Here is a 27,857-nt window from a genome sequence, read left to right as displayed (position 1 = left end):
GAGGAATTTTATGTACAGATTCATGTGCCATTTAAGAGAGTCAAAGAATACAATTTTAACTGCCTTAACCAACCCTGCACTTAGTGATACCAGATATATACCTCCCAACTCTGGAAACACTAGAACACGCATCTGTACCTGTCTTAATTATTGTGCATAGCTATTTGTATGTATGTTCCCTTTATGTAATATGTGGTAGTCAGTATGTCTGTATGTATTTATTTTTGTGTGTTTGTATGTACCCCTCTTGTAATATGCTATGTGTACCTTCTCTATCTGGACCTTGAGTCTGTAAAATAAAGTTATATAATATTACATTTTAACGTGTGGAATTTCAGCAATTGTAGGTACCACTAATCCACTACTGCGCATGTGCCACCTGCCTCATTAAGGCCAATTAGTGAGCAGGTGTGTGGACAGGAAGTCTACAAAAAACACTGCTGCTGTTTCCTCTGTCCCAGTGTTTAGGTGCTCAGAGAGAAACTCTAATTTGAAATGCGTTTGAAACCAAAAGGCTACAGCTTCGGTGTCCTTCTCATTTACACCATCACCACAACAAATGTAAGGCCAGTGGGTTCCTCCCAACCGAACTCCCATTCACTTCGCAATGACGGGAGCAGCGTTTTAACGACCAAAGGCCTCGCTCCCAGCTCTCACCGAGAGAGCACAAAGCGGCCGCACTTCGACTCAAAGGCGGGAGAAGAGTCGAGAAATCCCCCGGGCTTTCACATCTCAGAAAACCGGTACGGGACACCGACTGAAACCTCTGGAGGGCCTAAACAGACACTCCAACCAAAAATGGCGTCCACTTTAACTGACGAAAGCTTCCAAAACCGTGACAAACCGAAGCGAAGCGAGGGGGAGTGGACGTTTGCTTCACTTAACGCTCCCAATGACGACTGTAGCAAAGGGGAAATGGAGCATGTCATCCCCGGCAAGTTTTATATTCCTGGTCAACTGGAAACCAACCCTGATGTGGGTTACCAAGCAGAGTCTGCCGTTTCAGGTAAGGTCCTCTTCTTTGACGTTTGTAGTCGTAAGCAAACCCCGAATTCATCTTTCCACCATCAACTGTATGTTTGCAACTAATCTGCCGATTATTTACTCGATTAATCGATGTCAGAAAATAGTGAAACATGTCTGTCCCAGTTTATCAAAGTCCAATGTGAGGTCTTTAAAATGCCTTGTAAGATATTCAGTTTGAGATGTAAAACCGAGATAAATATGGTAAGAAATGTGGCTTGCAGCACATAATTGACAATACAAACGGAGCTTTTATTTTTTTTAATTTATTTTTTTAACTCATATTTCTTTTTGTATATGGCCTTGAGATAATTGTGTTGACAGCTGATGGTATATCATTCAAATGTCGAGCCTTCATAGAAGGAAAGAAAATGGAGCAAAGACCCTGTAGGCCTATTCCAGAAATCAAAAAGCATGTTACCAGGGTAGAAAGTTTCAACAGTACATCCTTGCATATTCTTCCCCTGAATCTGAAATCAAAGTTGCAGTGAGAGCTTCCTTTACTGGGAGACTAGGGCTGTGAAATTAATCGAAATTTAATCGCGATTATGATTTCGGCTCCCAATAATCACAAAAACAGAATGATCGAGAAACAATTATTTAGCTCATTTACGTTTTGCAAGTAAACTTTTTTTTTTCTCGTGTTCTGAATGAAAAAATAAAGTTTAAATAGGAAAAGTATTAAGGCAAATTTCACATTTTTTTTAATTGTTTTTTTATGTTTATTTATTTAACTTTTTCCACTGTTTAAGTTCAATAATTGCAACATCTTTCCAGAAGTCAACGAGCAATCGTGTTCAATTATCGTGATTTCAATTAGGGCTGGGAAAAAAATCGATTTGATTGAAAAATCGAGGTGGTAGGTCAAATCGATTCATATTTTCAAAAAATGCTAATATTTTTCAGTCCAAATACAGTATAAATAATTTGGATGTTTAACAATCTTTGTTGCACACTGCACAGTGACTTTTCAGTTAGAGACAGGGTTTGCCTGTGTAATTTTGTTTATGTTGATGCACTTTAATTAAATACAATAAATATATATTTTTAAAATATATTTACAGTTCGCAGTTATTTTGTTTTAAATGGAAGGGGGGAAAATCGAATGGTAAATCGAGTTTTTCTTTTTAAGGGAAAAAATCACCCAGCTCTAATTTCAATATTGACCAAAATAATCGTGACTATTTTTTTTTTTTCCATAATCAAGCAGCCCTATGGGAGACTCCACTATTGCTTCATGTTCTACAGATATAAAGACACTAACTCTGTGTTCTCCGTCGTGAGCTCTGAGGTGGTTTTGTTTTTGTCCACCAGGTCTGGATCAGGGAGGCCAGGAGAGGACCAGAGGCCAGGAGAGGACCAGAGGCCAGGAGAGGACCAGAGGCCAGGAGAGGACCAGAGGCCAGGAGAGGACCAGAGGCCAGGAGAGGACCAGAGGCCAGGAGAGGACCAGAGGCCAGGAGAGGACCAGAGGCCAGGAGAGGACCAGAGGTCAGCGGCTGCACGGCTCCCAGGAGTGCTGGCAGAGGCTGCAGCCCCTGGTGGAGTGTGGAGACTCCGCCATGACCCTCACTGTCAGGAGGAGACCAGCTGTACAACTCCAGCTGGACAGAGGTGAGGCTACAGCTTCTCCTCTTACACATACTCAGCTCGATGTCTGGGACAGTGACATTTGTCCACATAGCATGTGGATTAATAATTTTCAAATCGAGATTTGAAAGAATGCGCATATGATTAATCAAATCTGCAAAAATTAGTTTTATATAAACTGAATAAATAATTAAGTTTAAACATTGTTATTCCTCTTTTTAATATTATATTCATCTTCTGTGGATTTTTCATTTATTCTGTTATTACTTTAATGTGAGTGTAGATGGTGCAATATTTAGATGCTGCTATTGAACTCAAGCGAATCAGCTAGCGTGTTTGCTAAATGCCTCGCGTGTATTGTCAAATTTAATGAAGAGGTTTTCTTAATTTGCCTGTGTTTTGTCTATTTGCGTGCGTTTCAGTTAGTTGCAGTGCGTTTTCCCCCGTCGGCAACCGTAAAAAGGAAATCGCAATTCAAATCGACTCGGCACCCATGTATCGCAAAAGAATCGTATCGGGACAAAAACCTCATCCCAGCCCCATATATACCACACAGTATAGTAGCAGCTGGAATCTATTTTCCCCTTGCTTTTGTCACAAGACTGAAATGAAGGTTTTGGTTTTGTGTCTCAGTGAATGAGTCATCCGTGACCCTGTCCCGGCTGCCGCCGCAGTGTGGCTACTCCGTTCAGACCACATGGAGAGACCTCCGTCTGATGGCTCAGTATGATGCCTGCCATGTCACACAGGAGGTATGGGATCCACACAATATATTTTAGCTAGTACTAGCTTGTACTGGTACTGTGAAAGGCACTATGTAAATAAAAGTTATTGTTGTTATGGTTACTGGCTCAGGTGCATTTTGAGGATCACAAGTTGTTGGAAATCTGAACTCTGAATTTGGACTAGTTTTAGCTTTTGTTTCTGATGTTCATATGGCTGATTTCTAATCCCAGCCCATTGTTGATCCCGGTCTTTACAGTGAGAACAATCGTTCCTTTGCCATAATGCCTCCGCGCCATTGGTGGCATTATGTTTTTGGGTTTTCTGTTCATGCTTGTGAATGTGACTTCTCAGGACCCCCTGGAGGGAATTTCTTCAAATCCACAAACTTCCACTTGGACTCCAGCATGAACTGATTTAGATTTTGGTGGTCAAGTGTTACTGTGACCTCACAAAACACATTTTGAGCCAAAATTCCTGCTCTAATTTTGGCAACACTTCACACAGAGGTCTAAAAGGATGAAGTGATATTTTTATATCGCAATGTTCAACTTCCCTCGAGGATCTGTACCAAGCAAATTTTTTTTTTTTTTTTTTCATTTAGTCTGTAGGATAGGCCAGGACTTCTCTGTAGCGCCACAATACTTGATTCAGAATGGTTTGCAATTTTGACACAATTGCGATTAATTGTGCAGCCCTAGTCGGATACTGAATTGGTGAAACTAATCTTAATACCCAATGAAATGCACTTAATACCCATGTATTAATGTAAACTGTAACTTGCCTGGTTGGCGGAGGCATACAATTGCATGGTGGTAATTCTATTTAGTATCGGGGTTAAGATGCATCATAAATTTTAGCTGAAATGACTCGGTACACTCTTATGTCCGCTAGACAAGAGAACCAGGGACTTTCATGAGTCTCAGCTGGATTGTTGATGTATGATTTGAATGCTATTTTATTGAGAGAAGCTTGTTTCTTAATTATACTGTATGTCTTCTTATCTAATGGATGTAAAATGTTTTTGCCAACAGCTGTAAACATGTAAAAGAATGCTGTTTACAACATGTGTTCAGGATGACAGTTTTGTGTTGCCTCTGCTGTGGATGGGGACTCCAGTCAAGATGTCGTGCCCAGCCTCCCAGGTCCAGCCCATGGGCGTGGGCCCGTACTCCCTCTGCTGCTCCACGCTCGGTATGACTGTCAGAGTGCAGGGACTCCATTCTGCAGAGGCTCTGAGGGTAAACGGTAAATACAAAATCAACATTTCACTTTTCATTTTATTTGCACCAAGGTTGTACTAGTTTTACATTTTTATTTCAGTTTTGACTTTTCAATCCTTTAGTTGGTCTGTTTATTGTGAAAGTAGGTTGCAGCAAAAAACAGAACAGTGAACACAATTTTTGACATCTAGACCTCACTACAGATAGCCTAGACCAAGGCACCCCTACATGGGGGGAGGAGTGGGGAGTGTCCAGACCTGCTTGGAAAAGAACAGAAAGAAAATAAGAACCTTGTTGCCGTGTAGTAGAGATATTTTTTATTTCTTTTTATTTATTACTTTTTCTTTAGCTTTTCTGCCTTTAATGGACAGGAGAGAAGGGGGGGGAAGACGTGCAGGAAATCGTCACAGGTCGGAGTTGAACCCTGGACCTTAAACCTCATAAATATGTGCCTGCTCTACCCACTGAGCCAACGTGGGCCGATATTAGGCATTTTCCAAATTATCTGCATTTATAATTTTGTTTTTTAGTTTGTTTACTTTTATACATTTCTCACTGCTTATTTTCAGTTTAGTTAACTAGAAAAACCCTGATTAGCACTCAGTTCACTCTAATGCTTTTCTACCTCCTATGGTTTTCTAGACTTTTAAAAAAAAAAAAATAAATATGAATATATATTTTTTCCTTTTCCCTACAGTGAGAGGAGCATGGACCCCTTTGGTGGTATTGGCTGAGCGGTGTGGCTACACTTTGGACAGACGGGATGCAGAGATCGTTATCACTGCTCCCTTCGTTACTTGTGGCGTCACGGTAAAGGTGAATTTCAGAAAGTCACGATTGAAGGAAAAAAAATATCTTTTTCAGTAGGTGAAAGAGCACAGTGTGTTCCTAATGTCTCCCGTAGAGCTTTTGTCCTAATATCTGTTGAAACGTTTGTTAATCGATACTAATGACTCCCTCAGCAGTTACGTCACAGCTGCCAATAGCATGTGTCTGGTGTCGCTTGATATTTAAAAATGTTGTTTGTATTTATGTAAAATATAAATGTGTTGATGGAGGAAGTACAACATCGGAGAGAATCCAACCATCTTTAAGAAATGATCATCAGCAATTAATACAAATATTAATACAATGCCATAAATTTAAATCTAGCCACTAATCAATTTACAAATGTTATCCATAAAATTATATCTATCTATCCCTATCTATCTCTCTGCCTCAAGTGTCTGTACACAGCCGGGGGGGGGGAGGGAGGGGGGTCCGGCACTGTGATTGATCTATCTCCCCAATATGAGTTAAAATATATAGAAACGTAATACTTTTATAATGAATATGTTTGCAGAAAGTCTAAATACAGAGTTCATTTTCTTTCCAGTTGTAAACACAACTTGTTATGTGTGGTTCTTTTCTATTCAGTCTCACAGAACAAAACATCTTTTTTTCAGAATGGAAAATACACACTTTCTCTTCAGATAGGAGAGAAGACCTTCACACTGGCCTGTCCTTTCTCTCCCCCTGAAGAACTCCCACTGACCCCTCAGCCTCTGGTCGACAGCCCCCCTCCCCCTCCTCTAACCAGAGGGCCAACCAAGCATGTACCGGAGCCTGTGGAGCCTTTTCCCTGGGCTCCTCCTTTCTACCTGGCCCCGCCTTACTATCCCCACCCTACATCTCGCCGCAAGTATCCTCGCTCTGATGGACACGATCCAAATAACCATCCTACTCGCTCATCTCCGACGACTCCACCTACATTTGTTCCACAGCTTCTCCCTCTTGTTGACCACTACCCCCACCACATTCCTGTGAGGGAGTCTTATAAACATTTAGGGAGTGTCCACGGCTCTCTTTCATTAACAGATGATACGGAGGATTCAAGTCCAGTGTATCCAGATCTGCAACAGAAGCGAGAAACTTCCCCCCTGGGTGTCCCTGAGAGCGCTGCACCTTCTCCCTCCTCAGATACAGGCTTTCCGATTCAAGTTGAACCTCCTCTCCAGCCCCCCAGCCATGCCTTCAATTCATACTATCACTACTACCATCACCCTAAAATCCCTCTTCCTGGCCAACCTGAAGACCCTGATCCTGAGGTGCCTAGAGAACCCTCTCTAAATAATCCTCATAACCCCGAATATCCTGCGTTGCCGCCCAACGTGCTGCAGTCTGAGGCTCTCCGCAGAGTTGACTCGCACCAGTTCCTTCAGCCCAGGACGGAGGCTGCCGCTCACCCTCGCACCCTTCCAACCAGTCCTCCCAAAACCTCTGCACCTTATACACCTCATCCTCCACAGCCCTATCCCTACCACTACTTCTACTACTTTCCACACGTTGCTCCAGGTGAGGTCAAAAGATTGGCTCCTTTCGAACCCGACACATCTCCAAAAACACGTTTGTCTGACGATCAAAACGCAAAGCAGAGCACGTTTGTTCATCAGCCACTTCCTGGCTCATCACACGTTCAGCACGATCAGCCGGAGAATGGTTTTAACTTTCTAAGAGATGGCCCAGAAGGCATCAAACATCCACTTTTATCTGAAAACGATGATCTTAATTACGGTGCTGTAAAAGCAGAGCTGGATGCCCCTGTGAGTCCAGCCGGCCAGCCTCCCCTCCCTCCCGCTCCCCCTCCTGGACCACACGCTGCTGCAGTTCCTGCTTCTGGTCCGCCCTCTTTCCCCACGCCATCACCCAACCACGATCTTCCTCCTCACCCGTACTACTACTACTGCTACCACCACCCTTATAATCCCTACTATCAGATGTGTTATGGACCCGACAGTCACGCGTCGCCAACTTTATCCAAAGCAGCTTTGGACCCACTCCTCCAAGCATCTTCCTCCCCGCCACTGCAGCCGTCCTATCGCAAACCTCAAACCACTACTCTACCCACAAAGTCGATGCCTGACATTCACAGTGGCCCCCTCCACCCTTACTACTATTATTACCCCAACTACCACCAGCCCCAAGTGTCTGTACACAGCCAGGAACTACATCCTGCCGGCAGTATGACCTCTGGAGGAGACTCATCAAAAGCAGAATCTCTACTCCCTTCAGACTCTTACAAGAGCTGGGTGGATTGGCTGGTTCGTGCCGCTGAAGCAGGATATCCCAGCATCCCTCAGCCACTGCACAGCCTCGATTCCCATTCTATGACTCAGCAACGTCTGTATGAGCTTTTTGGGCATCCTGGTGGAGAAGCAGACGAGAGGCTGGATCGTGAAATGAGAGGTGATTTTTAGAAGTTCCGGCAGCTATTGAATCTTGTGGTGCTTATGTATAAAGTGTATGTGTTTTTGAGATGTAGCTTTTAGTGTTCGTGTCTTGGCTTCAGATCACCACAAGGGGGCAGAGATCATCAGCCTGTAACTAGACACCTGTATGGAAAACCAATTCTGAATGTATGAATCTGTCCTCTTATGCTGCTGAATAGAAGCATTGAAGTAAAACCGGCTTTCCTGTCTTTGTTTCCTCTCTGTGCTCAGATCACCTCAGGGCCAACCCGTCCACTCCCTCTGCCTCGCCCTGTGCCCTTGGCCCGGTGTCAGATTTTGACTGCAGTGCCTCTTTGGGCTGCTGCTCATACTCTGTGAAGGGTGAGGCTCTCCCAAAATGGATCCAGTCACCACACGGCTTGACGAAAATGAATGAACAATGAATAAATTCAGAACATGTAATGAGTTTGATCGATTGTTTGGGCTTTCAGGCTAGAAGCCTGAAAACTTGGTTTTCAAATCGAGCCTTAGTATTAAAGTGTAAACGTTTATTTCACTGTGGTCAAGATCAAAGCAGCTCTGTGTGTGTGTGTGTGTGTGTGTGTGTGTGTGTGTGTGTGTGTGTGTGTGTGTGTGTGTGTGTGTGTGTGTGTGTGTGTGTGTGTGTGTGTGTGTGTGTGTGTGTGTGTGTGTGTGTGTGTGTGTGTGTGTGTGTGTGTGTGTGTGTGTGTGTGTGTGTGTGTGTGTGTGTGTGTGTGTGTGTGTGTGTGTGTGTGTGTGTGTGTGTGTGTGTGTGTGTGTGTGTGTGTGTGTGTGTGTGTGTGTGTGTGTATAGACTGTACGATGGGACAGCATTTCATCTTTCCGGTGCCGGACTCTGTGTTGGAGCCCACAGTGGCTCATCCCTCTGAGCTCCGTAACGTGTCGTGCACACTGCAGAAGCTGACCTCGGACCTCGACATCTACGCTGTCCCTGTGGACGGCTGCGGAGTAAAGAAACATGTAAGCAACGCTTGTACGTCTACCACATAATGTAGAGCCGCTTGTACGTCTACCACATAATGTAGAGCCACTTGTACGTCTACCACATAATGTAGAGCCACTTGTACGTCTACCACATAATGTAGAGCCACTTGTACGTCTACCACATAATGTAGAGCCACTTGTACGTCTACCACATAATGTAGAGCCACTGTGGCCGTGCTTGGTTCGTTGTGGCCAAATGGAGCAGTGCTTGGACTGAGCTCACTTCTGATCCCTCGCTGTTAACTGGAGACACATGCATCACATTGTTGTTGGCTCTGTGAAACGATGTAAATCATGTTTCCAATATTATATTCTTGTAAGGTGTTTGGTCAGACAGTGGTTCATCTGTTGGAAGTCCACGGTATCTATTCTCTTCAACAAGACCCGAGTTCTGTGCATGAGAACTCTCCTGTCAGGTAAGGCATTACTGTTTCTATAAAATAAATGAACTTTTTTCATTTATAAATTCAGAGTAAGATATTAACTTTGTATTGTAAAGGGCATCTTTAGCCCCCATCTATTTTTGGCCATGTTTTGTTTTCTCTCTTGTTCAGCTATGAAGTCCAACATTTGCCTTGCAAACGTTGGACTAGTGGCTGGCATTTTGGTTTGCCCTCCGCTGTAGTAGTTAGATTTAGTTAGAAACCGTGTCGATGATTTGTAAGTGTCTTTTACAGGCTGGCTTATTTTTCTGTTGTTGGGTGTAAATTATTTCTACTGCTTTTTTAGGGATTTCTTTTCTCCTCTAGAACACACTAGAAAAAACATCCACAGCTAAGGACTTCCACAAAGCCTCTGCAGACTACTGAAACTAAGCTTAATGCAATCAGTTAAAAGCAACACAATAACATATTTGTGAATATGGATATCGCAGGAATTTTCAAGCCTTCAAATGGCGTTTGGCCGGGAGGTGGAGTTGATGCTCTGACCTCGATTCCTACCGGGGCTAATTTTATTTTCATTTCGCAAAACCCAACATGGAAAAAACTTTAAATTGCACCAAAAAACCCAATCCCTATAATGTGTGGTACCTCTCCTGTTACAGTTGACTGTAACAGGTATTGACAGATGTATGCAATTGTCCCGAATTCACGGCTTCACAATCTCAAAGTGTCAACTACCGATACAACTACTGATAAACAGGCATATGAAATAATGCCTGTCAAATAGAGCCCGACCGATATATCGACAGGCCTGTATTATCTGCAGATATTAGGTATTTTCCAAACTATAGGTATCTGCATTTATAATGGCTGATAAATGAATATTTAAAAATTAAAAACTGACAAAAAAAACCTTCAACCGTGTTGAGTGTTATGTTTGCGTTGCATAATTGTCGACCAGAGGGCGTTCTACATCGTCCCCGTCTTTAACCCTTTTAAGTTTCATATCTTAACTTTGTATTTTTATAAATTGTATTATTAAGAACTTTAATATATTTTTATGTTCCTCTGTTCTGTTGTGACAATACAACAAACTATTTTTAAACTGCATTATCATTATTTTAGTGAGGAATCTTAAATATCTACAAATAGCTGTTAGGGAAATCTGTTTTTGTTGCACATTTCTGGATTTCTTTTTCTAAATGGATATCTGCCGATATATCGGATTTTTAAATCCCCAAATATTTGTATCTATCGGCCTTAAAAATCCTTCATCGGTCGGGCTCTAGTGTCAAAGATGCATATCTGTATTTTGGGATGTTGACCCGCTCCGTTTGTTAAGATCTTGTTTCATCAGCGACTACCTTGGGTCGGCCCGCTGCCTGTGTTGCTCCGTAGGTTGATGGTGGAGTGCCGTTCCTCCCCGGGGTGTCCAGGTGAAGTCAGGCTCCGTGTGATGGACCCCCCCTCCCCTCCACCCCCCGTTCACTCCACACCAGCCACTGTCACTGTGCAGCTGAGAATTGCCACAGGTGAGTGTAATCTATGCATTTTATTTATTTCATACATGCATGACATTGCCAGTTCTTTCTTCATGTTGGTGGATATAATCGACGTCCCTGGACGATTTATCGTCCCTAGACGATTTTCGGGCCGTGTTTTTTTTTTTTTTTTTTTTTTTTTTTTTTTTGGCAGTTTGCAGATTATCTGTATCAGCGTTTTTATTTGCCTGATAACCGATAACGTTAATGAAATAAAGTGTTCTACTTTGGCTCGGCTACAGCTCTGTGTCTGTCCCTCTGCTCCGGTTACACTCCCCACTGAGTAGGGCTGGGTGATATGGAGTAAATAAGATATCACGATATTCTTGACCAAATACCTCAATATCAATATTGTGGCGATATTCTAGGGTTGACAATTGGTGCTTTAACAAAATATATTCAAACTTAGATTTTAGATAAATAATCATCAGTAATGTAGATATGACTATGTGGGGCAAAGGCAAATAATAGAACAGTCTGGTAAGTTCAGAAAAGTACAACACTTTACTGTAATGCAGCTTTTAAAACCATGAAAAGACAAAACTTGCGTCATATTATGATATCAAAATCTAAGATGATATCTAGTCTCATACCACGATATCGATATAATATCGATATATTGCCCAGACCACGGAGTTGGACTTACAGCAACACTAGAGAACTTTTCCTGCTTCGGTCCCCCTACAGGTTGGAAGCAGAGTTTTACATTACGCAAGTTTGCTTTGATTGGGTAGTGGATCTGTAGTTGCAAGTGTGTGTGAGACCAGGATGCATAGATGATGTAAGAAAAAGTAACTTGAACACCTTTTTGTAGTGAAATAAATTAAATTCTTTTTTTTCTTTTTTTAAATTGACCCTGTTAGACTAAGACAGCACATTGTTTTTATGACTTGGTAACAAGGGCAACCGTAGGATTGGGTTTTCCCCCATATTCTCTTTTAAATAGCACATCATACCTTTTTGGACATTTTTTCATCTGCTGTTCAAAATCAGTTGATGTCTGAGCAGCAGACTCAGCATTTCTTTAACGTTCCATTCTTTCCTGTGTAGATGAGTCCTTCACCAGCTTCCACCCTGAGGCCCACCTGCCTCTCAGCCTGATGCTAGACCGGGCGGTTTATGTGGAGGTGAGCCTGCTGGACCCCCCGCAGCCCGGCCTGGTGCTGCTGGTTCACTCCTGCCTGACTTACACTCCAGCGCCATACAACAGCTGGCTGCTGGTTTATGATGGGTACGTCATACAGACATGTTAAATATGTAGCGCCTTATGCCTACATAACATAAGGCGTTTAATAATATGCATTGAGTGTGTTACTGTACACCAAGCTTTTGATTTCCTATCTGATGGTAGGAGCTTGTTTATATCCATGGGGAATGTTATTTGATTCTCACATGCAGCTGCTGTAGTCAACAGGATGTCTGTCTTTGTCTGTAGAGATTGTGTTTTTATACAGTGTGTGTTCACGGGACAGGCAGCTAGCAGATGGTGAGGAGATGTTTGCTGTATGTGACAAAAAATGTTGTAGCCTAAAAAACGCATCCCATCACTTGGAGCACCTTTTTAACCTTGTAACAAAATATCTCATGAACTGATCAGTCCAAACTGTAAATCCAAAAGGGCAAACGCTGCATTTTGCCAGTTATCTCTTCTGTAGAGATTTTCAGTTGTAACGGTGCTTTCACCCCCGTGTTGTTCAGCTGTCCCGGCCGGGGGTATTCACGGCTACTTGTTTCCCCACACTCTGACCCCCACCACATCCGGAGGATCGTAATCTCTGGCGTCCCACCCCTGCCCTCTGAAGGTCCCTCCCACATGGCTGAAGGAGGATACGCTCAGCTGGAGGATCCAGAGGTACCTTCCACTTCACACACACGCTCACACAATTTTAGTGCAACTTGAGTGACTTATGTTGTGCTTTCAAGATCAGGCTGCCTTAAAACTCTGAAGACCATCCATAATGGTGGCTACATGTAAAACAATCTCATGGTTTTTCCCATTTGTGTTTTTTTTTTTTTTTTTTTTTTTTTTGTAATTTTCAGATCTATTTCTTGTGCGCGACAGAAGTGTGCTTGGCTGCAGATGGTGACTGCACTGTCGGCTGCATCTCCAGTGAGTTTAACACCGCGGAAACAAACAGGACAAACTGAGGAGTGGGCGAGTATATCAGGACGTTAACAAGGTTCCTGTAAATCAATTAGAAATATATTCATTATAATTTAAAGACTTGAAAGGTTTAACGCAACCGAAAACTATTGTCCCTACAAATAGCCACAACCAATCAGTGATTCACTGAGCACTTTCTACACAGAAGCTGCACAGATGGATTCCTTTGAATGCACTAAATGTTTTGTGGCTACATAATTGTCCTTCCCTCATTACCCAATTAAGTCATTATATTTCCCTTTGCATAATTCCAAAGATATTTACGATTGGCATGCCTCTGCTAAAAGCCGACAACACCATATGAGGCCACACGAGGCTTCAGAAGAATCAAATGGGTAAAAAACACAACCTGGGTAAAAATGGGCTTTATCTGCTTCAGCCACTCTGTATGTCTTTAGGAATCGCACATCACAACAATAACTTCTCCTTTTTTATTTTTTTTGTCCTCCTAGGTCCTAACAGTGACGTGTGAGAAATGAAATAAACCCTTTCACACAACTGCACTCTTGTTTTGTTTTATGGAAATAACATACACAAGTCTTTGTGGAAAAAGAGGGGGAAATCCCTTTGGAATATTTATTTAAAAACTTGTGAACTTAAAGACAACATAGTGCAATAGTTAGTGCTACAGAGTGCAGAGAATGAAAACGAGCAATACACAGGCAACTAAGTGTACTTCTACTTGGTCACAGAAGATTTTGGCAGGAACACAAGGGAATGGAAAACGGTTAACTATAACGTCCGTTACTGGCACCGTGTTTCCCCTCTGCACCAAACGGTTAACAGGAAGGCAGCACTTAAGGCTTCACAGCTCCAAAACAAAAGTCAGTTTAACCGCCCCAAGCAATGACTGAGGAAAGCCTGCAGAATATTTGGCACACTAAAGGCCTTTGTTTTCTGACCGGTTCTGTGGTCTTCTGGACAGTCATAAAAAAGAAGGAATTAACTGGAATGTAACTTGTAAAAGGATAAATTACCCATTTACCAATGTACCATTACGTCTCCTATAGCATAAAATAAATTGGCATCAATGTGAAAGTGAAGTAAGAGGTAACAGTTCAGTCATTTCTCCCCGACATGCTTTTTAACTTTCACATGAAGACAAAAACCCAAACTTCAGCAGCGGTGTCATTACAGTACAAAACTGCTAAAACGTAACAGACGTGGAAGTTCCATTTTAAGCAAAAGGTCCCTTTTTAACCTTATTAAACCGACGTGTCGCCCTCATCCCCAGATTACTTATTGCATGCCCACAATGATGAAGAGGTCTGTCAGGCGAAACCACAGTGGCTGTCTAGCTGTGACGGTAGATGAAGAGCCGATTATAAGCAACATCCATTTCACCAAGAGTTACTGCATGATTATTAAAGCAAAAGCACAATAAAATATTGGTTGTCAACAGCCCTGCTCACAATGGGTGAAATGATTAGTGTGATGTTTTAGGATAAAAACATTCACTTAAACACTATTCTAGTTCAGTGGTTAAAAAAAAACGAATCGGTAAACATTTGTTTGCTGTTTAAGCCTGAATTCCAGCGATGGTCCTCGTTGAGGCAGAGGAGGGAAGGGTTGAAAACCCAATCGTCTTGTTAGTACACCGTGGTGTAGTACGCAGTGACCTCCTGCTGGTTTCTCTTGGTCTGTTTCAGGAGGACCGTGGTGCAGACCAGGGCTGTGATCTGTCATGCAGACACAGAGGGAGGAGGGGAAGTAAAGGGCAGGGATGGGACAAAGCAGTGCAGGTGATCCACCTGCTTCCTAAATCTCATCTCCATGCTTAACACCAGCCACAGAATTTTAGTTAACAGCCCACGCTACTCATTAGCATGCAGGTACAGAATGAGAAGCTTGTGCAGAATAAAAGAAATTAATTGAGGAATAAGTAGACACTTAAGGTAAAATCCAACCCTGGATATGTTTTCTTTAACGGTCTATATATCTGCATCTCTGGGGAAAAAAAAAAAAGAACCTCAGAGGCAGCCACTGGTGGGACAAAATACAAACCAATTTCCAGTTAGTTTTACCCCTACAGAGAAATCAAGAAACCAACCCCTTGTTTTTGATTCTGATTCATCACCTTGTCTCTGAAAACGTTGCAACAAATTTATAAACCACCGTTATTTGGATAACCTAAGCAGACATTGGGAATCTACATGGTGACTTTCTCGCCTGCAGCAAAAAAAATATATTAACTTAATAAAGTGACATTAACAGCTTTTAGCCTGGCTCAGAATCTCACGTATTGCACGACTGACCTGGCCAGCATGCTCTTACGCCTCATTTCAATACATCAGAACAACATGATACGTAGGGTAAAATCCGAATAGCTCATATCATAATTTCAAACCCTTGTTTTTTTTTTCAACTAAGAAAATAATGACATTTGTGGGTTTGTCTTGTGTTTCGACTTTAGCCGCCATCTTGCCGATGATTCAAGAAGATTTCTAAGAACACATTGCATGTGCCTCCGAAAAAACTTGATCTGGACGGCATGTGATCCTACCTCTTTGCCCTTTGTTACACAAACTCCAGGGCAGTGAGTTCTAGGGTTTTTGTTTTGTTTTGTTTTTACCTTTGTAGGGTTTAGGGCTGGACCCGAATATTCAAATACAAGCTGAGCTGTGACATTCGGTGGGTTGGTATTCGATTTTAAAATTTGACATTCGAATATTCGCTTTTTTTTTTATTTTGGTTTATTTATTTTCTGCATTTATCTATCGCTCACACTCCAGTCCAGTTGGTGGCGGTAATGCACATTTAAGTTGGTTTGCCAACCGCCAATAAACTAGAAAGAAGAAGAAGATACTGTCGGTACACGATGACGCCCACTTCGAGCATTTAGCAAGCTGGGCAGAGAAGCTAGCGGCGATAACAAGTGCGGAAATTGAAAACTGTTTCGCTGCTTTTTCCCGTTGTGATTCGCCAGAAACTTCAACATTGTGAGGCTTAATAAGAGATTGTTTTGGAATATAAAGCTTGGATATTACATTTCCTTGGACTCTTGGGGATTTATGAAAATCAAGTTTGTTCACTTTGTTGATGAAAGGACAACAACAGGTATGCATGCACTCGCTCATGCAGATTATGGCTAAATTGTTTTATTTTCAAGTTTTTACTTTGTAACAGTTGTGTACATGGCTTTATATTTTCAAGATTTAATGCTTTAAAGTTATAAAAACGCTCATGAGTGGAAGTTTTATCGAGGTTACAGCGACGCCCCCAGTCACAAAGTGTCCCGCTGATTTAGACGGTGATACTTGAGAGGTTAAAAGTTTATTAATTCTGAACGCTGTCTGGCCTGTCTATTTGTATTGCACCAACACGACACTGCTGCACTCCCCTTGTGAAGTCGTTTGGATGAAAGGTTCTCAAAATTATCAAAATGCAAACAAACAGACACATAGATTCCTGCATTTAATTGAGATAATATGTTCAAGCTTCAATATTCGATGCTCATTACTACCAAGCTTCAAGCTCAAAAATGGTATTCGGACCAGTCCTAGTAGGGTTTAAAACTTCTTTGTAGCAGCGATGGAGGCAGAGATGTTCCCTGTTGCTGTAACGTTACGAGACTTGCACACCGCGATACGGACTGACAAGTCTGAAAGCTGGTTAATACATGATTGTCCACCGCAGGTTGAAGTCTGTGCTTTTCTCCAAAATTTAAAATCAGACTCAACTTTTTGCTGCAGGCATTCAAAACAAAAGGAAAAGACCTGAGTTATTGCCGGACTGTCTGACGAAAGTGAAAACCGCAGTGTTTGTGAATGGATGTTGACGATGCCTGACAACGACAGCAGGCTGCTACGGTAGAACCATACAGACCTCTACAAACATCAGACATTTAGCTAGCAGCTTAATCCCTGCCAAACACCACCGTGGATTTCAGCCTGCATGCACGAATATTACCTACCCATCAAACAAACGTTAGGATCCAGTCTTAGCATGCTAACAGACTAAACTAAGCAGACTCATCTCATAAAGTGGCGTATGTATGACACGCCAATTGTATGCCGCTTTTGGCGTGTTATCAAGACGCATAATGGCTTTTTTTAGCGTGTTCATCAACGCCGCTCGCCGCCATTGACCTACATTACGGTGAATTTTCGCCGTGGCGTAGTAGTGTGAAAGAACGTAAGTTGGGGTGTTGGATGGGCAGTGTAGTCTACATGATACGCAGGTATACGCAGTATACCCACTAAGAAAGCTTCAGTATTTCCATATACCCACTTAAAAATTGTGCAATGACACGCAACAACATACTTTACATTATAATTATGGTATATTTTGAATTTTCATCTGTGGTTTTTTTTCTTCGCATAGGCTAAATAAAGGGATTTCCACCATAAATTGGTGCAAAAAAAGTATATCCGAATGCAGGAAATGAAGTCTTTGACGTTCAAAATTTTCCTGGCGGAGGACACCCAGACCCCCCCAATATGAAATGCTCCCCAAGGCCCATCCAGGCCCATACATATACAGTACAGTATACCCACTACAATACATTAGACTGACACCACTGAGGATGGGTCAAACACAGGACTTTCACCCAGGAGAGCCGCGATCGCGTCCTGCGTGTGGCGTTTGTCAACTGTTTTTTTTAAGCCTTCCCCAATGTTTCTTTCCTAAACCCAACAGTTAGTTTTCCTAAGCGTGTGACGTTGTTGCGTTACTAAAGCCTTTCCCAATGTGTTTTTTATTTATTTTTCTTTTACACGCGTGACGTTTTTGTCGCGATAGTACGGCACGTTCTCGCAATAAGACGCCACGTGGTGTGTATGTTTACATCCACTGTATACAGCGTAGACATACACCTGGATAGCTCAAAATGCGTCCAGATAACACACCATCTGGCTTTAGGAAAGTTGCGTGTATGTTTACGCAAAGTCATGATGCCACGTTGAAATTAAGAGTAAGTAAGTAGGCCTGACAAATACTATACTGGTTAAACACTAGAATGTCACTGTGGCCATATTAACATGCTAATGTTAGCATGTAGTTCAAAGCACAGCTGAAAAGAGCCTCACAGAGCTGCTAGCATGGCTGGAAATTTTAAGTCTAGTTAATAATCCGCACACTACGGTGCTCCTAGTAAAAAACGTTAGTCTGGAACCCTGCGTTTCAATTATTTTCCTCGCCCCAAACTCAGAAGGTTTACAGGAACATAATATTCCCGGTTTTTGCCCTTGTTCTGAAAAAGACGATATTCCGACAAAAGCCGCTTACATGGCTAAAGAAAGTGAAAATTCTACTAATATTCCCATTTACATGTAGCTGTGCAAAATAAGATTTTTTTTAAAGTTTAGTTGGACTTGCTGGACCGTGCGAACACAGCCTCCCTCTTCCATTCCTTCAACCAGCTTCTTGAAAAGGTCGGTGTAGCGATGTTTGCACATATCCAAAAACCTGTTGATATCCAAGTCTTTGATAATGTTTAAAAGTAGCTGTGTTTCTCCTTATCGAGTCTCCAGCCTTGCAAACTGTTGGCTGGTTGGTTTGTTTACAGCAACCATAGCAACGCACAGAGCTGACCGTAAACTGCGGTGATAACCCAGATTGAGACGCATATTCCGAATGTGCTGTATACATGTCCAAAGATTGCCTCTAAAACCCGAATAATACCGGAATTTCCCACGTCTTAATCAGAAAATGCTATATTCAGAAAAAGGCCTTATTCGAATATCTAACCGAATATGCTGTTTACATGACCTGTATCAAATTCGGAATACTGTTATTTTCGGAATAATAGTGGAATATTGGTGTGCATGTAAACGTACTGAGAGATGCAAAAATACGTTTGCCAGTGATTGTCTTAACTGCATATTACTCCAGTGATGAAATAAATGCATGTCATAGCCGTTTTAAGTTTTATGTCAAGTACTTAAGTAAAAATACTGATTCTCCAAAGTTCAGATGAAAAATCTTTAGAATAATTTGCAAATGTATCGTTAAGATAAATCGACTAACAGAATTCTTTATTTTTTTTAGATTAATCAATGACAAAAATAATTGTTAGGGACAGCCCTAATATTTATTAGTTCTATTTAACGGTTTTGTAATAGAACACTTTGATTTTTTTTTTTTTTTTTATTATAAAAACCCAAAACAATGAGCCATTGGTGTATGCAAATTAATTATTTTGTTTGGTCAATAATCTTGAAAACTTCTTTTTTCGCTCACCAGCCTATTTCAGCCAAAATATTAACACCATTTAACCCTCCTGTTGTCTTGGGATCAAATTTGACCCATTTCAAAAAGTTTCTATCTCAGAAATTTGGGTTTCCTACAACCAAATTGTAAAAAAATTAAACATGAATAGTTCCCTAAAACGCTCTTCACAAGTTCAATAACTGATCAGTTCGCTATTTTCCTTGAATTTGGGGGTTTAATTTGATAGCATTAGAAGAATTTCTTTTGTATTAAAGAACACTGAAAAAAGTGAAAAAACGTCAAAGGAAACGCAAAACGAAGACATTGGAAAAAGTGACAAAGAACTTTGGGAAAAGTGAGAAAACGAAAAAAAATGACATTTTCGGAGAAAGCTTAAAAAAAAAAATTTAAAATTTAAAAATTGATTGGGAAAAGTGACAAAAGTGTCTGGAGGTTTTAACTTTACATTTTGACCCAGAACAACTAAAAGTTACAGGTTCTACGGAAGACAACACGAGGGTTCAGCGAGAAATGTGCAGCATGCAACTCATTTGCTTACCAAAAGAACTCCCGTTCCGACAAAGATGCCCATCACTAGTGCTGCTTTACTGTTAAAGACATCTGCGATGATCAGAGGACAATTCTGTAGGAAGACCAGGACAGGAGAAGATGTTAGCGGCTAGCTCCCCTATACTGGAGCTTACCCAGAGTCTACAGGTTTCAGTTTTCTTGGCACCAACTTACAGGCTGCTTGAGCTGCTCCCAAAACCCATCTGCTTTGGGACAGGTGTTTTTGGCCAACTCTATCACCACGATCCCGGTCACTCCACAGCAATGAAGCTACAGAGGAAGGAGAATTAGGAACACCCAATCATCCGAGGTTATGATAAATGTGGAGCCCTAAGAAGTTGGTAATCATGACATACTATGAATTAGGTCAATAAATTGTCTAAAATAAATAAGGCAATAGGAAATAATACAAGTTACTCTAGTAATGGGTCTTCATTTATATATTTTACACAATTTATTCACATGATTTCATAATTGTCTTTAAGTTATTTAACATTGAACTCTTCATGCGTCTATGTCAGGAGGCAACACAAGTTGCAAAAGCACCAAGTTCAAAAAGACATTTAGACAAACAAAGTTACTAGTTGAACTGTGCTTTTTATCAAACTGGAAGGAAGGAAATAAAGTTTATGATTACCATATTGTGGATGAACGTGAGAGTGGCACCAATGACTGGGTCTCCGCCTGTGATATACAGAGCATACAGGCTACTGTAGAACTCCACAATGTGCAGTCCAACCTTAATAAAACACAATTTTGTGATCATAAATATAGGGTATTTACTGATTTATGATTTGACTATTTTTTCATCATATGTTTGTGTGTCCCTTCTTTTCCATTTGCCTCTTACCCGTTCCTTGCTGGAATAAGCAACCACTCCAATAGCAATTTCAGCCATTGCCAGAATGGTCAGAAGGGCGGAGAACTGAAAAGAACAAATAAAGTAAATAAAGCTAATTAGAATATCTTAATGGTACAGGTTAATGACCTGATGAACCCAATCATAACACTTTTCTCCAACTACTATGCATGTGCATCAAAACAAGGATGTGCAAATGCTTGTTTTTGTTTCAACTGGTAGGAAGAATGCTGAACATTTGTAAAAATGCGTATCAAATATTTTCAACATGATATCATGACTTTGCGTAAACATACACGCCCACTTTCTTAAGCCAAGTGGGGTTTTATCTGTACGCATTTTGAGCTATCCGCAGGTTTGTCTACGCTGTATACAGTGGACATAATCCTACACGCCACTTTCTAAAGACAAGTGGCGTGTTATCTGTACACATTTTGAGCGCCGTATACAGCAGACGGGCTGGGTTCTATGAAAAGAAGAAAGCAACGGTTGAGTTTAGGAAACATGACACGTGGGTCATGATCCCCGGTCTCCTGGGTGAAAGTCCTGTCTTTGACCCATCCACCACCCCGACCAACCTCCCTACGCAGATTTTCACCCTTTCATACTACTTGCTTAAATTCACGCGCAATCGCGAGGTAATGCAAGTCAATAGAGGCCAAACAGCGTTGATAAACACGCTAAAAAGTAAAAGAGTATGCGTCTTGATAACACGGCAATAATGGCATAAGAATTGGCGTGTCATACATACACCACTTCATGAGATCAGTCTGAATATTTGAATGAGCAATATTTTCCACTCTGTTATATAGAACCTCTACAAAAGGTTGGTGGCGATCTTAAAAGGCCTCTGAACTTCTTCTACAAGAACACTGCGATGAGACGGAGATAAACGTTTTATGGGTCTTCTCCTGAAACGTATAACGACAATACCATTAAATCAGGAGACCAGAGGACATAATCACAGATACTTATATTTTGCAGGGGTTTGATTTTGCAACATATTTTAACCCCACTGCTTAATGGATTATTATACCCACATTGTCGGTAGGGCTGCTCCCTCTTAGTCGATTAGTCGACTAATCGGTCGTTTTGGTCTTAGTCAACTTAGATTTCTTTAGTCGATTAGTCATGTTTGATGCTTTTTTTCATGCTGAATGACTTATTTCCAAGAAAAGTACAAGCACATCTCTGGTAAACACAAGAATTAAAGTGGTGCTTTTGCATGACTCTTTGTGGAGAAACTCAGATTTACAGATCTGTCAATTAAATCAACTAATCGATTAGTCAATTGATCAACTGAACGAGTGTTAGTCGACTAAGAATTTCTTCAATCAAGCACAGACCTAATTGTCAGGGATATAATGTTGCGCACTAGACTCAGTCTTTGCACGTACAAGCATAAATCTTGTCATTTTCAGAAAGGAGGATGAATGAAAACAAGTGCCACATCAGGACAAAGGTCAGAAGTGCAAAATCTCAAAGATTCAGGGAGCTCACCAGAGGCAGAGCTATGACTAAAGGATCTTTTTACATTTCCCTGTTCCTTCCATCCATTAGTTCACCCCCCTCCCCGGCGTGCTGTGGGGGATTTTCCAACATGAAACTGAGACAGTTTCGATACTTTGTGGCTGCAATTCTGAAGAATATGTGTCTGCCGGTTTTAGCAAGTGAAGTTATAGTGATATTAAAAGCACAAGAATGCAATCATTTTAAGCAGAAAGTAAAGCGATTAAGTGGTACCACAACAATTAAAATACCTTCATATTACTTTAACCCTTTGCCCTTAAAAAGCATGGGCACTGAACCTTGTATTTACATTTAAGTTTAAGTATCAATTTAAGTTGGAAAAGCAAACAAGTGATCTGAGCACAAGAAACTACAACAGGCAACACTGACACTTTCTAACAGAAATGTGTGTTCAGATGTTCAGCTGGTGTTATCTACTAGATAACTCTTGACACTAATTTTGGCCTTGAATGAAAAATAGTCCTGTGTCTCTTAAAGAAAGCAGTGTACGGTCTTCTTAAAAGAGCCCCACCTCAGTTATATATGGTTTACTTGCGGGTTCTTTGAAAAAGTTATAATCTTTTTTGAAACAGACCCACAAAACTTTATATAGGACCTGTAATGAGCTTGTCTGATTTTTGTAAGATAAAGCCATCAAAGGTTCACATTTGATGAAGTAGTCTTATCAGCTCTTGGTTTTAAAAGAAAGGGATTCACACATATGGGTTGATGTGGTTTGTTGTGCTCCGTCTGCTTTCAGCCAGGTTTCATGTTTCGGTCTTCTGAACTGCCCGTAAACATCCCAGGGCTGCTCAACTCACCCACGTCACCTCCACTGACCAGCGCCTATTAATCACCGTCTGCTACATATCTTAGCCTCACATGCGTACCAATAAATCTTTGACTGTCTGACATTTAACCGGTCTGTTGGTGAGGAGGCAGGATGAGAATAGCAGTCAAGTGATATGGCCAAAATCTTCTATCCCGACATACGTCATTTCATATCTCGATAATGATATAGCAGGTTTTCTCGTAATTTAATAAATAAAGATTCTATATGAAATAACCATACCGTTAACTCCTGTGTGAATTAAAGGTGCTCTAAGCGACGTTGGGTGACTTATTATTGATGGTCAAAGTATTTTCAAACAAAACGGAGGCTAGCTCGCCCCTCCCTCCTCCTCATCCCGTCCCCTCCCCCTCCCTTCCGTGCACTTACCCCCCAACCCCCACCCCCAAAATCCTTCTTGTCGGTTATTGGCTGGAAGACTGTTTGTTATGTTTGGTGGTGCAGGTTGCCATACTTTGTTTTTGTTGCCGTTTTGGAGCCTGGGCTGTCTACAGAGACCGCGGTTTTTTACAGTGTGTTCAGGGGACAGGCAGCTAGCGGATAGTCAGGAGAGGTTTGCTGTATGTGACAAAAAATGGTGTAGCCTAAAAACGAGTGACATCGCTTAGAGCCCCTTTAAATACTACAAATGAGAAAGCGATGAGCATTTTCTCATTTTATTAAGAACTTTTGTGTGAAATGAACGTAACCTGCAAGAATCAGAATGTAATAAGTCAACTAAGTTACGTAAACATTACCATAATGCAATATTTAATATTAAGGTTTCTATATTGTCGTATCACACAGCCCTACTCTTCAGACTTTGCATGCATGCAGGCCTACAAAACTTAAATAAAAGCCTGGGCCTTGTTGCCTTACGCAGAACTGAGAGAGCACTGGCGCACTGTGATTATGTCAAAGTTATCCTGAGGTAGTTTGTCACATTGGCTGTTTGACATTACAGGCAAAACTAAATATTAGCCATTTCCACAAATCAAAGATTTTAGCTTAAAAGGTTTTTCAGATAATCACAAAGTTAGATTAGCACTTCCCCGTTAAATGACAGTACTGTACATTGTGAAAGGCAGGCTATTGCAATCACACAACAGGAAACTCTACAATGAAGTAGGAAGTCTTACCACTTGAAGAGCACATCTTTTCTCATTGCAGGCACCGTAGTCTCCAAACACCACCACAATCAGCATCACTGAGCCCAGAGCAATCAGTACAATCACAGCTGATGAAGAAAAAAAATAAAGAGAGATGCAGATCTGTGATGAAATATGTATTAGAGTCAAATATATCTTCATGCATTGTTTTGAGGAAATGACATAAATGTGCGTAACTCATGTACTCACCGATAACAAATGCACTTGAGTTCAAGTCCTCTATTTGAAAGATGCCTCTGGTGCTGTCGCTGAGCCTCAGCCACAAGCCGAGACCCAAAAAAGGCAAAAGCCCACCAACTGACAAACAACACACATCAAAAATTAAACCACATTTCTCAAAACACGGTTTCACTTCAAATCTGTACATGGTTGTGGTCGGATGTAATATTTTGGGGGAACAGCTGAACGCGAGTTTTTATTCACACTGTGGGGCATGTCAGGGCACAAAAATATCCTTTAAGAGAACAAAGTCACAGAATGAAACCAGCTGTGGGACACCTAGGTAAACACCTGGCAAACAACCAAAATACACTGAAACACGATGCAACAGTTGACAATACAGCACATGAGAAGCACAAAAGAGCAGGTTAAAACAGAGTGTGAATAAATGCTCTCTCTTTTGGTTTCCTTTCATCTAAAAAATGGTAGGTGTAATAAGCTCAGGCTTCAGCCTGCACCTTTTCGGTCCCGTTTGTTTCTTGTATGTACGCATGTATGTATTAAGGCATGGATACCCGAACCGAGCCCGACGGGCCGGGCTGATATTTAGAAATGATGGTCGGGTTCGGGTGTTTTTTAAGATTTTTAGGGCTTTTCCACCTTTAATTGACAGGACAGCTAGGTGAGAAAGGGGAGAGAGAGAGAGGGAAGACATGCAGGAAATCGTCACAGGTCGGATTCATTTTTGAATGTGGAAGTAAAAAGCAACAATGTTATGTTTTGTCTGTTGCTTGTTATTAGTGCATTGATTGTTGTGGATTACAGATGGCTGAAAAAAAAAATAATAATAAATCTTGTTGGTTACTAAGGCAGTAGAGACAGGGTAGTGTATTGTTAAGTATGCTAGAAAGTGGGTAGTAAATCTTTAAGCATTGACAGGTGTTGTTTATTCCAATAAATGAAAGTGGCCCTAGCCTTAGTTGGTATTCAGCAGAAACGAAACCTAATAGGAGCCAACAGACAAACCTCCATCTTCCTTTTTTGTTTTTTCATGGGAACTTACAATACCCCGGAATATACACACACAAGGAGGAATGTGTGTGTGTGTGTGTGTGTGTGTGTGTGTGTGTGTGTGTGTGTGTGTGTGTGTGTGTGTGTGTGTGTGTGTGTGTGTGTGTGTGTGTGTGTGTGTGTGTGTGTGTGTTTCCAATCTATGTAGTGATTTGGCAGACTTACCGCAAAGATAGCGTTGAAAATGAAGAGGGTATACTTGCAGAAGAGGCCACATCCATCCAGCGCCATGATGAAAACTGGGATGTTTTGCTGCGTGTAACGTTACTTGGGAGGTCTGTAAAGGTGTGCACACGGTAAAAAAAACAAAAAAAAAAAACAATTACCTCATCATTTCTGACGCTATATTGTAAAAAAAAATATATATACACATACAAACGCATGCCTACTAAAACTTCTTAGGGTTATAATGTATTTGTAAATGTCGTATTGAACAATTTGGTAATATGTTTTACACCTTAACAGCGCTCTTCTTTTAAATAGACCTAAATCATTGAGTAATATGGCAGCCATGCTACACACGACATTAACTCAAATGAAAAGAAATACCTGAATTTGTGGAAGGTTTTTCGCGGTGTGTGTGTCTGTCTCTCTCTCTCTCTCTCTCTCCTCAAGCTCCTAGTCGGAAGAAAAAAACATCTACAGGTTACACGTTTGCTGCGTACTGTTTTAACAGCCCCAATGTGCGTCACGTGGCCGCCACTTTGCCCTCGCTCGGTCTTTCATTGGCTGAGAGGCGTGACTGACATGAGCTAACACCTATGATTAGGCGGCGGCGTCCACAGGATGCGGCTCCAGCTCCAGACAAGAACATGAAAGGAAGAGAGTGAAACTTAAGGAACTGAGATGACCCCATTAGTGACTCTTTTTCAACGCTGGCTTCCTTCTCAAGGTATGCTGCTGCACCCATTACATGAAATGTCAATTCAAGCAGGAATATTTTTAAAGGATAACAAATTACAGTTCTTGATAAATAACTTGAACATTGTAAATATTGTATTCATATAGTTAATAAGTATTTAAAGGTCACACCCACATCAACGGTTGGAAAAATGAGCTTTGCTACATCTCTCTTCAATGCATGACAAAAGGAAAACGTCAAGAGACTCTTATTTGTTGGACTTACATTCCCTACGTGACTAAAAAAGAACCCCAGTATCTTTATTTTCTTTATAATAATAATAATAATAATAATAATAATAATTTATACTTTATTAATCCCGCACGGGGAAATTCCAATGTTTTCACTCTGTTGTTATTACACACATTACACACAGGTCTGAATTACACACACACACACACACACACATACACACACACACACACATGCTCAGAACCTATACGTGCACTAATGGAGATGTCATAGTGAGGAGCTGTTTATTTGTTATGTTTTGTTTATATATTGTCTCTACCTCAAAGCTGTTAACACTTTTTTGACAAATGTACAAACACATTTGTGTTTTGATTGTTTGTATCTCTATTATACAGTAAAGAATAATGAAAAAAAATAAAAACTTAAGGAAATGAGAACTACGGAATGTTAAAGGCTGAGTACGATTTTTTTTTGATGATTTGATGTGACACAAATATCAAATGAATTCATAGACAAATGCAGGGCCAAATCAACATTGTAGCCAATTCACATTCTTTATCTTGCAGAAGTGTATCAACAGAGTAATGGACAGTTTAGACCCTGGTCAATGTGAAACATAAACCCTGAGAACATAGAAAGGAAACAAAGGACAGGAAATGTTGTGTGCAATCTCTCCCTCCCCCTCTATCTACTTTGCTCCAGGGATGGGTCTAGAGGGGGGGCCCGGGGTGGCACACCCCCCTCCTCCCCCACTGAAATATGATTGCCCCCCCTCCAATCCATTGGGCTAGAGTGCTGTCAATCTGACAAATTTGATTTCCATTGGCTTAGAGTTCTGTCACTTTGCTGCCGGTTCTGCCAATCGCTGCCTTTTCATTTGGAAAATGGATATACTTTAAAAAGACATTGAATGGCAACTGTGTACTTTGTTTTCAGGCCAGATTAGAAGTAGAAACATATTGAATTTACTGTAGAGCACTTGTTGCTGTAAGAAATAAATTGTGTATTGTACTTTATTTCTGTTCTATTTCCTATTATCTGAAAACTGTATACAGCAAGGTTTTCTTTTTACCTAGTTTATTGTAAGTGTATTGCAAATTATTTTTTTGTTGAAAAAAAAAGTTAAATTAATAATAATGTGATGTGTTTTTTTCTATCCTATCCAAAATGTACTATATTTCTCAGCAGATTTTCTATGTTGTATTCTGATCTGATTCTAACCCCACTTTAAAAATCCTGGCCTGGCTCACACACCCAGCCACCCACACACACACACACACACACACACACACACGGGCACACACACACATGCACATGCACCCACACACACACACACACACACACACAATGTACACAATTCAACAGGATGCATTGTTCCCTTGTAGGAGCCTACTGACGCTGTTTGTGTGATAAACTTTTGATTGTATCAGGACTAGTACTTTCATCTCAAATTCTGTTGATTTACATATTCTCCTTGTCAACTCATTCAATAATAATAATGCATGTCATATAATTCTGTTAAATAAGGGTAAACTCTGTAATCAGAAAATGAAAGTGCCAACCCAC

General features: G+C 41.0%; 2 protein-coding genes across 2 annotated transcripts; one reads left to right on the top strand and one right to left on the bottom strand.

Moving 5' to 3' along the window:
* Positions 1–401: 401 nt before the first annotated feature.
* On the top strand, positions 402–13,385 carry LOC114569278 (uncharacterized). The gene is made up of 14 exons (XM_028599100.1): positions 402–1,006; positions 2,338–2,637; positions 3,247–3,365; positions 4,413–4,584; positions 5,257–5,375; positions 6,005–7,784; positions 8,039–8,149; positions 8,604–8,770; positions 9,116–9,210; positions 10,576–10,709; positions 11,769–11,949; positions 12,417–12,570; positions 12,759–12,828; positions 13,335–13,385. Exons 1-14 carry the CDS (start codon positions 496–498, stop codon positions 13,352–13,354), a joined length of 3,933 nt encoding a protein of 1,310 aa, XP_028454901.1. The 5' UTR covers positions 402–495; the 3' UTR covers positions 13,355–13,385.
* A 1,064-nt stretch (positions 13,386–14,449) lies between these two features.
* On the bottom strand, positions 14,450–25,785 carry cd9r (CD9 molecule related). Its single transcript, XM_028599018.1, has 9 exons — positions 25,748–25,785; positions 25,360–25,475; positions 24,158–24,265; positions 23,939–24,036; positions 20,453–20,527; positions 20,240–20,341; positions 19,777–19,872; positions 19,592–19,675; positions 14,450–14,561 (listed from the first exon to the last, which is right to left on the bottom strand). The coding sequence occupies exons 2-9, from the start codon at positions 25,427–25,429 to the stop codon at positions 14,472–14,474; spliced, it is 723 nt and encodes a 240-aa protein (XP_028454819.1). The 5' UTR covers positions 25,430–25,475; positions 25,748–25,785; the 3' UTR covers positions 14,450–14,471.
* Between the last annotated feature and the right edge of the window lie 2,072 nt (positions 25,786–27,857).

This window comes from Perca flavescens, chromosome 15 (genome assembly GCF_004354835.1).
Source record: "Perca flavescens isolate YP-PL-M2 chromosome 15, PFLA_1.0, whole genome shotgun sequence".
In the NCBI taxonomy this organism is placed as follows: domain Eukaryota; kingdom Metazoa; phylum Chordata; class Actinopteri; order Perciformes; family Percidae; genus Perca; species Perca flavescens.
This window is presented reverse-complemented; position numbering and strand designations above follow the sequence as displayed.